This window comes from Capronia coronata (assembly GCF_000585585.1).
Source record: "Capronia coronata CBS 617.96 chromosome Unknown acBCG-supercont1.2, whole genome shotgun sequence".
Lineage (NCBI taxonomy): Eukaryota > Fungi > Ascomycota > Eurotiomycetes > Chaetothyriales > Herpotrichiellaceae > Capronia > Capronia coronata.
The window spans coordinates 2,059,117-2,073,283 of NW_006912894.1; the positions used below are offsets into that span (position 1 = coordinate 2,059,117).

At 54.5% G+C, this 14,167-nt stretch overlaps 6 protein-coding genes across 6 annotated transcripts; 2 read left to right on the forward strand and 4 right to left on the reverse strand.

The window, feature by feature from the left end:
* Positions 1 to 370: 370 nt before the first annotated feature.
* On the forward strand, positions 371 to 1,681 carry A1O1_02406 (uncharacterized protein; the record flags this gene model as incomplete). Its single annotated transcript, XM_007723317.1, has 3 exons — positions 371 to 546; positions 757 to 776; positions 873 to 1,681. 3 exons carry the CDS (start codon positions 371 to 373, stop codon positions 1,679 to 1,681), a joined length of 1,005 nt encoding a protein of 334 aa, XP_007721507.1.
* Positions 1,682 to 1,891: 210 nt separating this feature from the next.
* A1O1_02407 (uncharacterized protein) lies at positions 1,892 to 3,868 on the reverse strand (the record flags this gene model as incomplete). Its single annotated transcript, XM_007723318.1, has 1 exon — positions 1,892 to 3,868. One exon carries the CDS (start codon positions 3,866 to 3,868, stop codon positions 1,892 to 1,894), a length of 1,977 nt encoding a protein of 658 aa, XP_007721508.1.
* A 1,267-nt stretch (positions 3,869 to 5,135) lies between these two features.
* A1O1_02408 (uncharacterized protein) lies at positions 5,136 to 7,670 on the forward strand (the record flags this gene model as incomplete). The annotated part of the gene is made up of 1 exon (XM_007723319.1): positions 5,136 to 7,670. One exon carries the CDS (start codon positions 5,136 to 5,138, stop codon positions 7,668 to 7,670), a length of 2,535 nt encoding a protein of 844 aa, XP_007721509.1.
* Positions 7,671 to 8,554: 884 nt separating this feature from the next.
* On the reverse strand, positions 8,555 to 10,035 carry A1O1_02409 (transcription initiation factor TFIID subunit 6; the record flags this gene model as incomplete). Its single annotated transcript, XM_007723320.1, has 3 exons — positions 8,555 to 9,121; positions 9,187 to 9,605; positions 9,666 to 10,035. The coding sequence occupies 3 exons, from the start codon at positions 10,033 to 10,035 to the stop codon at positions 8,555 to 8,557; spliced, it is 1,356 nt and encodes a 451-aa protein (XP_007721510.1).
* A 535-nt stretch (positions 10,036 to 10,570) lies between these two features.
* Positions 10,571 to 11,665, reverse strand: A1O1_02410 (uncharacterized protein; the record flags this gene model as incomplete). The annotated part of the gene is made up of 1 exon (XM_007723321.1): positions 10,571 to 11,665. The coding sequence occupies one exon, from the start codon at positions 11,663 to 11,665 to the stop codon at positions 10,571 to 10,573; it is 1,095 nt and encodes a 364-aa protein (XP_007721511.1).
* A 520-nt stretch (positions 11,666 to 12,185) lies between these two features.
* Positions 12,186 to 14,039, reverse strand: A1O1_02411 (uncharacterized protein; the record flags this gene model as incomplete). Its single annotated transcript, XM_007723322.1, has 3 exons — positions 12,186 to 13,843; positions 13,902 to 13,923; positions 13,983 to 14,039. 3 exons carry the CDS (start codon positions 14,037 to 14,039, stop codon positions 12,186 to 12,188), a joined length of 1,737 nt encoding a protein of 578 aa, XP_007721512.1.
* Positions 14,040 to 14,167: the final 128 nt, after the last annotated feature.

Consider the following 14,167-nt stretch of genomic DNA (forward strand, 5'->3'; position numbering starts at 1 on the left):
TACCATGAGCGTGATGTTTCAGTGATGAGGCCATCCAAGATCCTGCTCTTCAGCCGTGGGAGATGAGGGTCACACACTCAGTCCCATCACTTGATGAGATGAGATAAATGCCAACTTCAAAAAGTTGTGGTTGTAGCTCCATCTCACTCTCAAGCTCAACGCCGTTCAAGTGGTTTGTTGTGGTGTTGTGAGAGCTCTCGAAATCTTTCTCCAACGCCAACTGTAACAACCGCGTCATCCACCGCAGGCTCATCCAAATTCCAGACTGACTCTTCTCAGTTTCCACCTCTGGCGTCTACAGAGTCTGCTACACTCTCGTCAGACCCCGGTTGCGATTTATTACTCAGTGCTGGTCACACAGACATACACGATGCCATCAGCTCTAGTCACAGGCGCTACAGGCCTGCTGGGCCGACAGGTCTACAAAGCCTTCGGCGACGCAGGCTGGCAGACGACAGGCACAGGCTTCAGCCGAGCCTCTGGGGAGATTCGCAGACTAGACATCCAAGACGAAGAGGCTGTTCGACAGCTCTTCGATGAGGTCAAGTAGGGAACATCTAGCATCTCAGCATCTATCCTTCCTCACACATACTGCCATCTCTTTTTCCTGTTGTTGGAAGTACCAGTACTTATTTCATGCCCCGTCCATCACCAGCCATCTTCTTGAAGTTTCAACAAATAGCTACCTACCCACCTACTAGTACCTGGGATACAGAACGAAAACTAACACAGGCCTCGGTCGTTCTTCTTCTTCAGACCTCAAGTCGTCGTCCACAGTATGTCGCAAACCTCTCCTGCCTCTCGCTTCAATCTTCCTCAATACCCAACAGCAAAAGCTACCAACCTCGACCACTAACTTGAAACCAACGCAGGCGCCGCAGACAGGCAACCCGACTCATGCACCAAGAACCCCGAAGCCGCGCACCGAATCAACGTCACCGCAACGGCGAACCTCGCCAAGACATGTGCCGAGAACAACGTATTCCTGATCTACATTTCCACCGACTACGTCTTCCCCGGCGTGCCGGGCCAAGCGCCGTACAAAGCAACCGACGAGCCCAAGCCCAGCAACGTCTACGGTCAGACGAAACTCGACGGCGAGAAAGCGGTCCTGGCATATCCCAACACAGTGGTCATGCGCGTGCCCGTGCTGTATGGGCCGACGGAAGAGAATAAAGAAAGCGCAATCAATGTCTTGATGGACAGTCTGTACGAGTCCCAAAAGAAGCCTGTCAAGATGGACGACTGGGCTATCCGGTACCCGACCAACGTTGAGGATGTGGCGAGGGTGTGTGTCGATATTGCGAAATATTATACAAGCGCTACCGCGACCGCAACCGCAGCACATCAAGGAGGCGGCCATGACGACGGAAAAGTCACGGCAGACCAGAAGATGGTGGCGCCGGGCTCGGGGGAACCCCTTCCACGCATTCTCCAGTTCAGCAGTGAAGACCGTATGACCAAATACGATATCTGCAAGGTCTTTGGGGAGATCATGGGTTTGCCGATTGATGGGATCGTGCCGGATAAAGAGAGCGGGAAGAAACCGGCGCCGGATGGGACGTTGAGGCCGTATGATTGTCACCTCGACACGAGCGAGTTGAAGAAATTGGGCATCGATGTCACCACGGTCGATTTTGTCGCCTGGTGGAGGTGGAAGACGGGAGCGTTTCGACACTAGAACATGAACATCTAGCGTAATGCATTTGGATAGACACTGATCGATGCAGACACTTGTTGGGAAATCGAGACGGGAAAACAGCTAATGATATGATAATATTGATGTTGATACAGAACGCTTGCTCGACTAACTACACGAGGATAGGAAATCCTGTCCAATGCCAACGCTTGCTAAGGTAGGTGAGGGCCAGTGGATGCCTGGATGCTGGAATCAAATAAATGCCCGCTTGATGGATCGGTCCAGATTACTCCGGTCTTTCTTCTCGTTCTTGGTCTTCTGTCTCTCCAGCATCAGAGCTTGCCATCTCAACCCGCTCCAGCCTAGCACGAGATTGAACACCCGGTCGCGATCCGCCCGCTGAAGCAGAATGGTCAGCGTCCCATCCATCTCCGCCAGGTCGTTGTTGGACCGGAACTCGAACTGCAGCACCTTCGCCGAGCGGGAATGCACGTGCTTGAGATTCTTCAGCATCGAATCGACATCGACGTCGTCGATCTTGCGCATCTCCGCGATGTCAGAGAACTGCCAGCTGCGAGGCGGACCGTGCGTCGCATGGACGGTGACACCGGTCCGACTTACAATCAGCCGGGCTCTGCCGTGAAGCTTGTCGTAGACCATGAAGGAGCGGGATTCAGTTGACCGGTCGATCTTATCGATCAATTCCTGTTCCTGCGTTTCTTCGTCTTCGTCTTGGTCTTCTTCGTCCCCTGTTTCATCATGCGCTGAACCGTTCGGCATGTCGGCAGTGTTCTGGATCTGTGGAAGCTCGAATTCTGACATGTCGGCATCTCGCAACAAGGCTTTCTGCTGTAAATTCTGAATGGCCAGTTCGGCATGTGTGGGAACGTCCCAGAACGCCCAACGGACCGGCGAGACGAGGAGACGGTATTGCGGCCACCGCGCTGAAACGGGAAAGGAGAAAAAGAACACGCCGCCCACGATGAGCCAGAGCAGCTTCATGCAGAAGGCCATGTCGGCAACGAGGGTGGTCAGGAGACAGCAGGAAAAGAGGAATAGAGAGGCCGCTGTCAATCTAGGTCGTTCCCATCGGTAGAAATTCTGCAGCGCCTCGAGCAGATTCGCAAGGTCGCCGAGCTGCAGCTGGATCATGGGGCCCAGCTCGTCCAGCAACGGCTCGAGCCAGTCGTCCTTGCCATGGCGTTGGATTAGTTCTCCCCAGGCCTGAACACGGGTTCCTCGATCAATGGATCTGGCCACACTCTCGCGAATGCCTTGGACGGTAGATGGTCGGAGCCGGTTGCGGATGGTTACGTAGATGATGTAGAAGTAGAAGAAGCCCATGACATGCTGGGTGTACCATAGGACCGAGTATAGTGCTAGCCAGCGCATGGTCTGTTTGGGGTCGTTCCACATGTAAACGTCCCGGACGTCGATCAGGAATGACTGCCATGGCGCACTGACGATGGCGATGCGTTCGAGGATCCGAGACAGGTCTTCCAGGTCGAAGGGAGGGGACTCGAAGTCGTCAATGTAGGGTGCTGTGAACCCCTGGGTGTAGTAAAGAGCCAGATGTCCCAGATACCGTTCCCATCGCACTCGACGTTGGCCATCGACGATGGTTGTGAATTGCTCTATCCGGGGTCGAGGAATGGGGCGGACCACTTTGGTGCGCGACACATGCCGACCCAAGATCCACGCCGTCTGGAGACTGTCTCTCTGTACCTCGAGCATTTGGATTCGAGCCTCGGCGTCATCCACCTTGGACTTGTATTTGTCCACATCCGAAACCGCGGAGACGTTCGATGTCGCGCGCGCGAGGCTGTCATGCGCATCCAGCAATTCTTGGTCTCGGTCAATCGTGAGGGTCGGATGTTTGGCGTTCGCCAATTTGTCTGCAGCCATGCGCGTGGCTTGACTGCGCGCCACGCGCCGGGGATGCAACACGACATATTTCAGGTCTTTTGCGCTGTTGAGGACGAGTTCGTGGGTGGACGTTTTCGACTTGGGCGAGCTCGGCTGGTGGATTTTCGAAGGGTCGAAGGCCGCATCGGCAAAGATGTCGGTCTCGTCGTCAGAGACATGGTCGGCGGGATCGGAGGGGTCTGCAGAGTCTAGTAGCTTCTTCGTCTTCTCCTTTGCCTTGTTCTTGAGGTAGACCACGCCGTCAACCAGATCACTGACATGTTGCTGAGCCTCTGCGGCACTGTCGCGACGCTCAGAAGGCATTTGTTTCTAACGGAGGCAGTGGACAATACAAAGTGGCAGACTGGGTGCCCTGTTAGGATACTGACATGCTTCAATGGATTGCCTCACGCTTCGATGACAGAGATGTGACGGGGACATGAACATGGACAGGGTAGGAAGGAGGGTTAGAGTGACTATAGGGTTTACCATTCATTGCAGTGTTACACGGTGACGGTGAAGGTGACGGTGACGAAGGACGGAAGTCAAGGAAGGCGGTGGGAGCCATTGGTGCGGGTGGGCCAGAGTGCGGCCGTCGAGTCTTTATGAGAAGTTGCAGTCTTACAAGCAGTAGAAGGTGATGGTGAGGCTGTCTCTCTGCGTCTGTGTCCTCGTTGCCCTGAAACAAAGTCAGATGATCGCAGTGATCGCAAACTTTGAAGCTTCTAGTTTCTCTTTTTCTCCCGCTTTTTGCGGGTATCGACTCCGGCGAATCCGCCTCATCGTTGATGGACCACAAACGAGAGAGATTCGAAGCGAGCGAGATCCGAGAGAGGAAATGAAGCAGCCGGAAGAGGAATCCGATCGACATCGGTTACGTCATGCGCGATGGAGACAAGCCAATCACCCACAATGACGCAATGCTGGGGTTCAAAGTTGTGGCGGGAACATTGTGGCTGATGCACTAGCCACATACGGCGAACTATTGATGCGTCTGCTGCAGGCTGCGCTACTGTCGAGCATGAGGCTGTGAAGAGCACTGTTGTGTATCACTGCGGCGATGAGAGCTGCGACGAGAGAAGAGGTCATTGATTCTGAGAAACGCGTTTGAGCCATACATCGTGAAGATGTCTGTCGCGTTGCAAGGTACTCCAGAGATGCTAAGTGACCAGCCACCGCCAAACCACAGCAGGTCGAGTGCTGTCCGCAGCGGCCGCTCTGATCCCAACAACTGCTCTCCATGTCTTCAGATCACGGCGTCCTCCTTGCTGGGTAAACACGTCGGCGGCATGGAGAGAAATGACTGTGATTGCGTTGTGTCTGGTGCTTGCCGAGTCTGCCGGTATCTCATATGGACTGATTCGGACGCACCCAACGGTTTGTTGTGTATTCATGTTTTAATTCACTGCTCATGTTGATATTGTTCTCGTCTGCCTACCACTACTCGACTTCACCTCACCACTTCTATCTCTGCCAAACATTGCCCACATTTTCCTATCTTTCATCGTGCTCCATCCTCAATTGCACTTTCCAAGCAGAGGTACTGCGGTCTTTGATTGTCTGCCTTCGTCTTCCTCTGGTTGTTGTCAAGATGAGCGACCGACCTCCTCCTCGCAAGAGATCTCGCTTTTTCAGCAATGGCAAAAGCAAGATAGGCAATATCCTCCACCCCTTCAAGAAGTTGTCACAGAGAGATGATCCAAATGAGCACGATGATGCTTCACCCGGTACCGGCGCAGCCGACAGTGCCTTGCCCTCTAGCAATAATCCTCCCGACTCGTCCCTACATTTCTCACCACCACAAACCACCGCGTCCATTGACCCATCTGTTGCTGCAAGCCAGTCACCATCTGCCAGCCATGTAACCAATACAAACAACCAACTGAACACCGAGACTCGTCGCAACCCACACAAGCGCCGTCGCCCTCCACAGCAGCAGGTCTCCGACAGTGAAGCAGAAACAGACGTTGAAGAGCGCAACGGTGACAGACAAGACCAAACTTGGGATGAGAGTGATACTGAAAATGCCGACCCTGATAGATCCAACCAGACAACCCCAGCGGTGGATGGATTGGCTGTCAGAGACCGGCGGAGAGAAGGAATCTACGGCGTCGAATCTCTCCTAGCTCAAAGCACCAACACCACTGGACAACCGACGAACACTAGCGCTTCAGACCAGGCCGGAACTGCTTCCCAGGGCTCAGGCTCAGGGCCAGAGTCATCCTCAAATGCAAATACAGGCACAAATGCAGATTCAGACTCCGGCCCAATCGCTATACAGCACACCTTCACTGGCGTGTCGTCCCTTGTCCAACTCGCGGCAAATCTGGGCCAGATTCCTGCTGGGCATCCTCTTCTTCGGCCAGCTTTCGAACCATTCACGACCACTCGTCTGACAGCTCGGCCGATGCCCAATGAGCCAAACGTCCCCACCTCTTGGAACGCCGAACAACCGCCTTCCGGACGTGGTCAGGGTCAATTGACACGAAACACTTTACGCATCGACGGCGGCGTGTCCAACTCATCTGGACCATCCAACCCGAGCCGTCTGCTTCCAGCAGCGCTCCCAACCGGTGGAATAGCACCTTACGTTGACATCGACCGCGACGCCAGAGGCCGACGGCTAGCTCGACCGCCGGCGCTCACCAACGCCGCCCTCTTCTACAACGGCCAGTTGCCTCCAGAGTACGCAAATTCTCTAGGCATTCCTCCACCGATCGTGACTCCAGCCGTGCATCTAGCGAATCCCGAATCTCTTGTCCCTGAACACATGTACATGGCGCCGAATCGAGTCGAGCGGGCGCAGCACTACGCACGAATCTCACTGAAACGCAAACGACCCGAAGCCATCCTCCCACCACCGTCATACATCTATCAGCGCACCAACAAGCCAGACTTCAACGTATTCGACGGAATATTGCTCTATCCGGAACTGGTGTTCGCTCTAGCCAGCGCCCTGCCAGTCAAAGACCTGATCAGTCTGTACGCAATCAGCAAGGACTTCCACACGATCCTGGACACACGATTCACCACAGTCGTGCTTAACCAGGCAATCACCAAAGCACCCGAGTCTGCACGCACATTCTCCTTCCGGTCGTACGCCTACCTGTGCCGCCAAGATCCCGTTGCACGCATTCCACATCCGAACGCGCGCATGGCGGAGCGTAAGGTCCCACGCAAGGTCCCGTCCTTCCGCTGGCTCAAGATGGTCCTGCACCGCGAGAAGGTCGTGCACGAGCTGATGGCGGTCTTTGCCGAAGACGGCATCCCACTCCCCTTCCGCTGCGGCCTAGCCATCAAGCGCCTCTGGTTCATGCTGGACATTCCCGACAACGCTCGACGCATCGGATACTGTCACAACAAGCGGCTCATGAGCGACCTGGACCTATTTTTCGCAGCATGCTTCTTCACGAAACTCGACCTGCGCCTGAACGACCCAACCGCGGGCGAGAAACGCGACGGCATGCGCAAGCTGCTCCTGTCTCAGCGCAGCTTCACCACCATCCTCAAAGTCCTCAAGCGCGAGATCTGGACCACCCGCTTCGCCGCGCTGCAGGAGTGGGTCAAGCTCAAGTACCAGCCTCTGCCGGATGAACGGAGCCTCCCTATCTTCGGCATCCCATCCCACCAGGTCGGCAGGGGCCGTCTGGAATACTGGGGCTTACGCACCGCAGAGCAGATCGGTCGAGAACCCGAGAATCTGCTGCGCCCAGACCAGTTGATTGTCCGCGAGGCTTTCCGCCGCGGCATCCCCTTCGGAGAAGACTACATCCGCTTCGTCCTGTACGGGTACGTCGATCCAGAGACGCTGGAGAACTGTGCTCCGCGCAACTACGGGCGGAGAATCGAGTCGATCAAGGACGACGAGTACGACATCGACGATGCGATCGGCGGGGTTGCGGCGTTGGGCGTCGGCGATGAAGGCTTTGATGATCTCCTTGATCTAGGTCCGCCGCGCCAGGGGAGCATCTACACCATTGTGGCAGACGAGACAAGCAAGGCTGAAAAGGACCTGCGAGCCAAGGAAGACCGCTTTCTGAAGAATTGTCTGGAATGGTGGAAGGAGGAGACGAAGGAGGAGATGAATCGACAGGACGATTCGAAGCGACCAAACGTCGATGGATGAAAACCAGGGCACGGGCCGTATGCCGGTGCTATGCATGCCGCAGAACCGTTCGATCGGGCCCACAGGACGAACACACCCTTACAGCTGCTTGCCGGAGAACGGTTCACGCGCCAACAAACGCTGCAAAGGGCTGGAATGGTTCAGGACAGGTTCAAGTTTTCCTCACATTGGGCCCTTGATGTTTCCATAGAATACTGCCGCGGGCGGAGAGACACAATTCTTCTGGGGACGTCGAACTAGTCTGGCACTGATTCGACCCAGGTACTACTCCATCGCGTGAATGTCAACTTGCAAGTGTGTGTAGGCATAAAATGCAGTTCCCAACTTGAACTGGCCAGCTCATGTCGAGGGCGTTGGCTATCCCAAGGTAGACACCGAAAGGAACCTCACCCGAAATCACAAGGGTATTCGACCACGATTGAGAATTCTCTGGTTCGTGCCATGTTATTTTATGAACTTGCTCGCTCACGACACGTTTTGGTAACTCGTGGGTGCTTTTGTCTTTCTAAAGCACCCAGCCGCATGCGTACCACTGCACGGTGCAGCATGGCAGCCTTCCCAAGGTGGGTTTTCGTAGTCCCATCCAAAGACCCAAAACGCCCGACGAGCTCCCGGTTATAGCTCCAGAAGCAGAGAGCAGAAAGGCAAAAGCAGAAGAAAAAAGGCAGAAAAAATAGGGTATCGCTCAGTCATCAAGTCCCCATTTTCCGAAGCTCTTCCATCCCCATCCCATACCATAGCAGACCCAACGCCTTCCACCCATAAGGTATGCATGAGAAACAACAAGGCCACTCTCTGGTCTCTTAGACGCTAAGATGTAAAGTGATTGTCCAATGAATGCGGCAGAACTCTGGATCAACAGGAGCCAAAGTCCTTTCCTGCATTCAGACTCCCAGCAGATCGCCTTCCAAAACGGCCTTGGCCAGCTTCAGATGACCCGAGTCGGCGACACGATTTCCGATCACGGGGCCGAGTTTGTCGACCAGCTTGGTGCGCAAGTCGTTCGCCGATTCTTCCGAATGGCCGTTCATCAAGACCGGCACCTCGTCGTCGACCAGGGCGCCCAAAGCGTTCAGGATCGCCGCGACGACTTTCTCGGCTTCGGCCTTCCTCAGACTCGAATCCTGGAGATCCTCCTCGAGGAGTTCGCCAAACGGTTTGAGATTCGGCACGATCAGTTGTCTGACCACCTCGGCGCCTCCAATGGCTCGCAACCCGAGGATGGCGCCGTAGTGGCTTCCGAACGGTTTCTTCGGGTCCAGGAACGTCTTGAGCAACGACCGAGCCAGTCGCGGTTTCAGGTTGTGCGAGTATTTGGAGTATTTGCGGCAGAGGTGTCCGAGCAGCGCCGCGGCGAGGTCGCGCAGGTCGTAGTGATCGAGAGAGCCGATGCCGGATCCTAAAGAGCGGCCGATCAGGCAGGTCAACACGGGAGGGACTAGTGAGGCGACCTGGATATCAAGTCAAGTCAGTCTCAGGAAACTCAACTCGAAGTTACAAAGTAACCAAAACTTACATATGGAGCCAGATTGAGCTTGTCGTTCCTCGTCAACGCATCAATGACCAACATCATCTGCGTCAGCACGAACAAGTCTTTCAAGTTGTGCGTCACCTTCTCCGCGACAAACTGCACGAAATACGGCACGAGTTGATGAAGCCCCGGGTCTTCCCTCAGGCTGGCCAGCCCGGCCGTACGGTATTCCGGTTGCGTCTCGTCCAACACGGACGCGCACACCTTTTCAAAATACAATTGCAGCTCTTTGGACAATATGTGTTTGACTTGCGGTTTGGTCGTGGTGGTGTCGGCGCCCGTCATGGCAGCCAGGGCGGGGTTCGCGTTCGGGCCCTTGGGAAGGAGTTCGAGGTTGCGCGCTTCGTTGCTCGTTGGGTTCTGCGGTATTGATGGCTGTACACCTTCGACTGCGAGCCAGTGCGCTGTACAAGATGTGAGTAAGGAGTAAGGGTAGATGGTGATAGTTGTTTTGTGAAACATACCAGTAAACGAAACCTCTCTAGGAACTTTTGGAAGCGGCGCATTAATCAACTTTTCAAAATCCATCTCCTCGTCCTCGACGTAGAACAGTGGCTGCCCCGGCCCCAGCGACGCCTCTCCGTATCTCAGCGGCCGCGTCGTCTCGTACCCGTACAGCGGTTCGATGTCCAATACCCTCAGAGCGTTCGAGATGTCCTGCGTCCACATCACCGTGCGCTTGCCGTGTTTCATGAACTTCAGCGCCTCCTGGAGAACCTGCGATATCCGGTACTCGATGTCCCGGCATAGTGCTTGGGTCACTTCCTTGTTGAGATGCACGATTCCAACGGCTTCCGCGACATCGGTGACGGTGTCTTGGCCCCAGAGAGTCATTGTTGCATTTGGAGCCGGCGACGGAGCGACAGATGGCCCGGGGAGAGAGGCGTGTCAGGGTTGATCGGAGGGTTGGTCAATGAAGACGGAGGAAAGGGTTTCGATGAGTAAATGAAGTAAAGAGTTGAGGGAGTGCGCTCGGGAATATGAGACTGCAAGAATGCGCGGAGGGAGAGTGATCAAGGAGTAGACTCGGAGATGATGGAGCAAGTAGAACACAACCAAAGAGGTACAAGTAAGCAAGTGAAAGAGACCTCAATATCATGATGTACATAACTGTGTCTGGCGCTGCTGCGGTCCGAGTCGTGAGGTTGATCGCCAAGCTTCTCAGTGCAGCCTTGCAGCCTCGCCGACACAGCCTCGTCACTACTACGTAGTATACAAACTCCTCGACCTGACCCCATATATCTTGTCCAATGCGAAAATGGTAGGAGATAGATGCAGTCTCAAACACATTTCAGGGTCTAAGGTAGCTAAGCTGATCCTGAAATCAGGAAGTTACAGCATATATGGCAAAATCTAACCCTACCAGGCCCTATTCATCCGAAACCCTCCACACCAATCGCGCTCCACTGACTTGTTTGTTCCTCAACATCGACAGAGCCTTCTCAGCCCGTTCCAGGAGAGTTGAGCCTTCGACAATGATCTGATCATTCGGTTCAATGACTCCGCTAGACAACAGCGTCGGCATGATCTCAGGTTGTAAGTGTTCGGCCAAAAACTTGTTGTCGAGGTAGAAATGGGTCCTGACCCCGGAGACCACCACGCCATCGGCCCAGTCCGCGACTTTTTCGACATCCATCTCATATTCTGGTTTGACACCCTCAGCGGCATCTTTCAAGATGACGGGCAGCAGGATTGCAACCCTAGTCCCGGCTTTCGCAAGCTGTGCAACGGGTCTCACGCTGCCCTCCGCGCTACCTATACAATCCAGGACATAGCCGATGCCGCCCGAAGATGCCTGGGTGTGAAGAAATCCCATGATATCTTGCTCCACATCGACAGCTCTGTAGTCGAAGCATTTGGCAGCGCCATATGCTTGCAACCTTTGGTGATGCTTCATGCTCGCGGTCGTAATGATTTTGGTGTACCCATACCATTTCAAGACCTGCAGCACGTACTGACCGACGCTGGAGCCTCCGCCCCAGATCAAAATCCAGACATCCTTTTCCTTGGGGACGTATTCTTGCGGTTTGGGCCAGGGCAGCTCGAAGTCGAAGTTTTTGGTGAAAGTATGCCATGCCGTCACAAAGTTGTTCGGGACCGTCACAGCCGCTTGCATGGAGAGGCCGTCGGGAACTTTTCCGAAGAGGTACTCCGGTGCAACGACGTATTCTTGGTGCGCTTTCTCGGCCTGAGTCCGCCAGCAAAACCCGAAGACCCTGTCACCCACTTTCAGCTTGGAAACTTCTGGTCCAACCTCGACCACTTCGCCAGCAACGCCGTCACCCAGTATCTGAGGCGGCTGCACTAGGAGTCCTCCGTCCGCTTGGTGTAGATCGAGGGGTGTTGACGCTGTCCATCTGTTCTTGACTCGGATCTGATCCCCCGTCGGGACAGGCGTAGGGACCTGGTGGACAGCCAAAGGTAACCCTGGGCCAACAGTTACCACCGCAGAATGAGTCGACATGCTTGTATGGATATCCTCGATAGTTCTCCGGGAAGTTCAGTCGGAATGCGTATTGACGAGACGCGAGAAGGATATTCGACTTCCTTTGCCAACTGGTGAAAGAGGGTTACCCCAGGCCGGGCGCCGACGGCATGATATGTATATCCTCAAAGCCATCCAAGAAGCTGACAAACATAAACCACAGGACAGTATCTTTGGCAGTTCAAACCCTACTGAACGTTTCGTCCGAGACTAAAGTTGGGAAGGGATGGCATTAGTCATGTGGTGGGTCTGATGGTGATGGATTTCGTCCGTATGCCAAGACCGTGTCTCTGATCGGCGAGCACGGCCATCGCCTTTCAGGTCTCGATCCTGACACAACTCCCCATGCCATATTGCTGGCGTGATTCCTGTTCCAGTGTGTCCTGTCCATGGAACCTGTCCGTTTCCAACATGTTAGTCACCAGTCTGCGGTAGCAATCCCGAGGCGCAGTCTGCGACCTGCACTTTGTACTAGACCAGCTAAGTGTCAGGAGCAAAATCAAGCCATCCCCGTCTCGTATAATTCAGGAGTGGGAGCTTGCAGTCTTTGCGGCTTCCCATCTTTGACAAAATCAGCCAGATCGGAGGCCATTCTCATGCGCGTGTCCCCAATGTGGATCAGCTTTCGGACGACCCAGTCCCTCTCCGCTCCGGGTTCAAACACCATCAGGCAGAGCCTGAGGGCGAAGGTAACGAAGAATGGTCCCAAAAAGGAAGATGTCATCATGTATGGTGCACTACGGCAAATCTCCCGTGCTATCTCGCGGTTTTCCATGAGATAGAGGCCCGTCATTTCCTGCGCCGAATCCTTTTCCATCTCCTTCAGAACGAGATTCAGCAGGAGCAGTATCGTCCAGTAGCCCACCTGAGTGGAACCTACAAAGACATTGACGTAGACATATTGAGTGGGGAAAATGGGGTCATTCGCTGTGATGCTCATTGTGGTGAGCCCAAGATTCGCGAGAGCAAGTCGGAATTTCATGTTGATGGATTTGAGATTCGATCGGTGCTGTTTGCAACGGTCCAAAATACGTGCCGCAAGAATGCCATACTGCCCCGGAGTAAGAACCGGGCGTAGGCCATCAAGATTCTTTGCTTCCGCAAAGGTCCCTGGAATGTGGACATTTTCGCAGTAGAACTCTTCGGCCAGGTCGAAGATTTCGGCTCGTTCATGCGATATGCCGGATGAACGCAGCTCTTCATGGACTTGGCGGGCCATGTCCACCCATTCCGGTTGAGCTAGGAAACAAGCCTCGTCTCGCTGGAAAGCATCAATCACGATTGTGTGTCGATATGCAAGGTAGACATCACGATCGATACCGCGCAGATGTCGCTTGGGGCCGCGGATGCGCATCAATGCTCCTGCACCTCCTGCATGTCGCACCCATGACGCATTGGACTCGGACGCCAGCATCTCATAAAAGGATAGTAGAATGGTGGCTGACAATGTCTCAGTCGCCATGCCCTTCCCTTGATCCGACAGAGCCTGGTTCAGAAGTCGGAGCGCGTTGCCGTAGAATTGCCGGGATTCTTGCACGAGAGCCTCCGTTTGCTGGACTCGCCCCAGATGTACTAGAGATACGGCTCGAACAGCTGTATCCACAAGTTTCGTGCCAAAGAAGGCCGGTAGCTGTGAAAGCCAGCGGCTGTGATTGCGCAGGTAGGCAGGAAGGACGTTCGGTGCACTATGGGTGGCGAAGGCCGACGAAAAGGTGCTCAAGAGCTGCTCCTGCGCAATATATGGAGAGAAAACCGTGCTGCGGAGGGTCATGTCAAACTCGATGTCGGAAGCGCTGTTTGTTGATTCGTCAACGGGTGTTGGCTCCAAAGCAAAGAGATCCAAGTTGGGATTGATTTGATTCTCCAGGATATTCAGAAAAGGATTGCGCGATGGGAACATGTCGGCGCCCCGATAACCCGGCTGCTCTGCAGCATAGGGCGAAGTCTGGTAAGAAATGAGATCTAACGTTTCTTCGGAGGATTCTGTCGATCGGCTATGGGAGCTGGCGGCCGACGGCGACGGTCTATCGAGACCGATTTTGGGGTCGTTTCCATCCTTCTGACCAAAGCGCTTTCGAAGTTTGGAGCCTTCATCGTGGATCCTTAGGTCCGTGTCGTAGCCTGGACATGGGCGATTGCCTCTCAAGCAATTATTGCCTACTCGGGACGTTAACCTCTCTACGAGAGCAACATAAGAAGATCCAGCAAGACTCACAAACAGGGCGCGTCTGGTCGCACTGTTGAAAGGGAATTAGAGTGTCTCATAGCATGCTTTAGTGGATCACAATCTTCTTACCTTGACGCGACGCTGAACGCAGATTCTACATCCTTTGCTCCTTGGGATGCCAACCATGCCTGCAACCACTCAACTCGACATGGGGAGGAAAGCCGTATCAAGGACGGTTGAACTGAAAGCGAGCGCAGTCTCGCGCAGGTGGCGGTATGATCGATGAGGACACGCAAGCGGGCCGGTGAATGAAG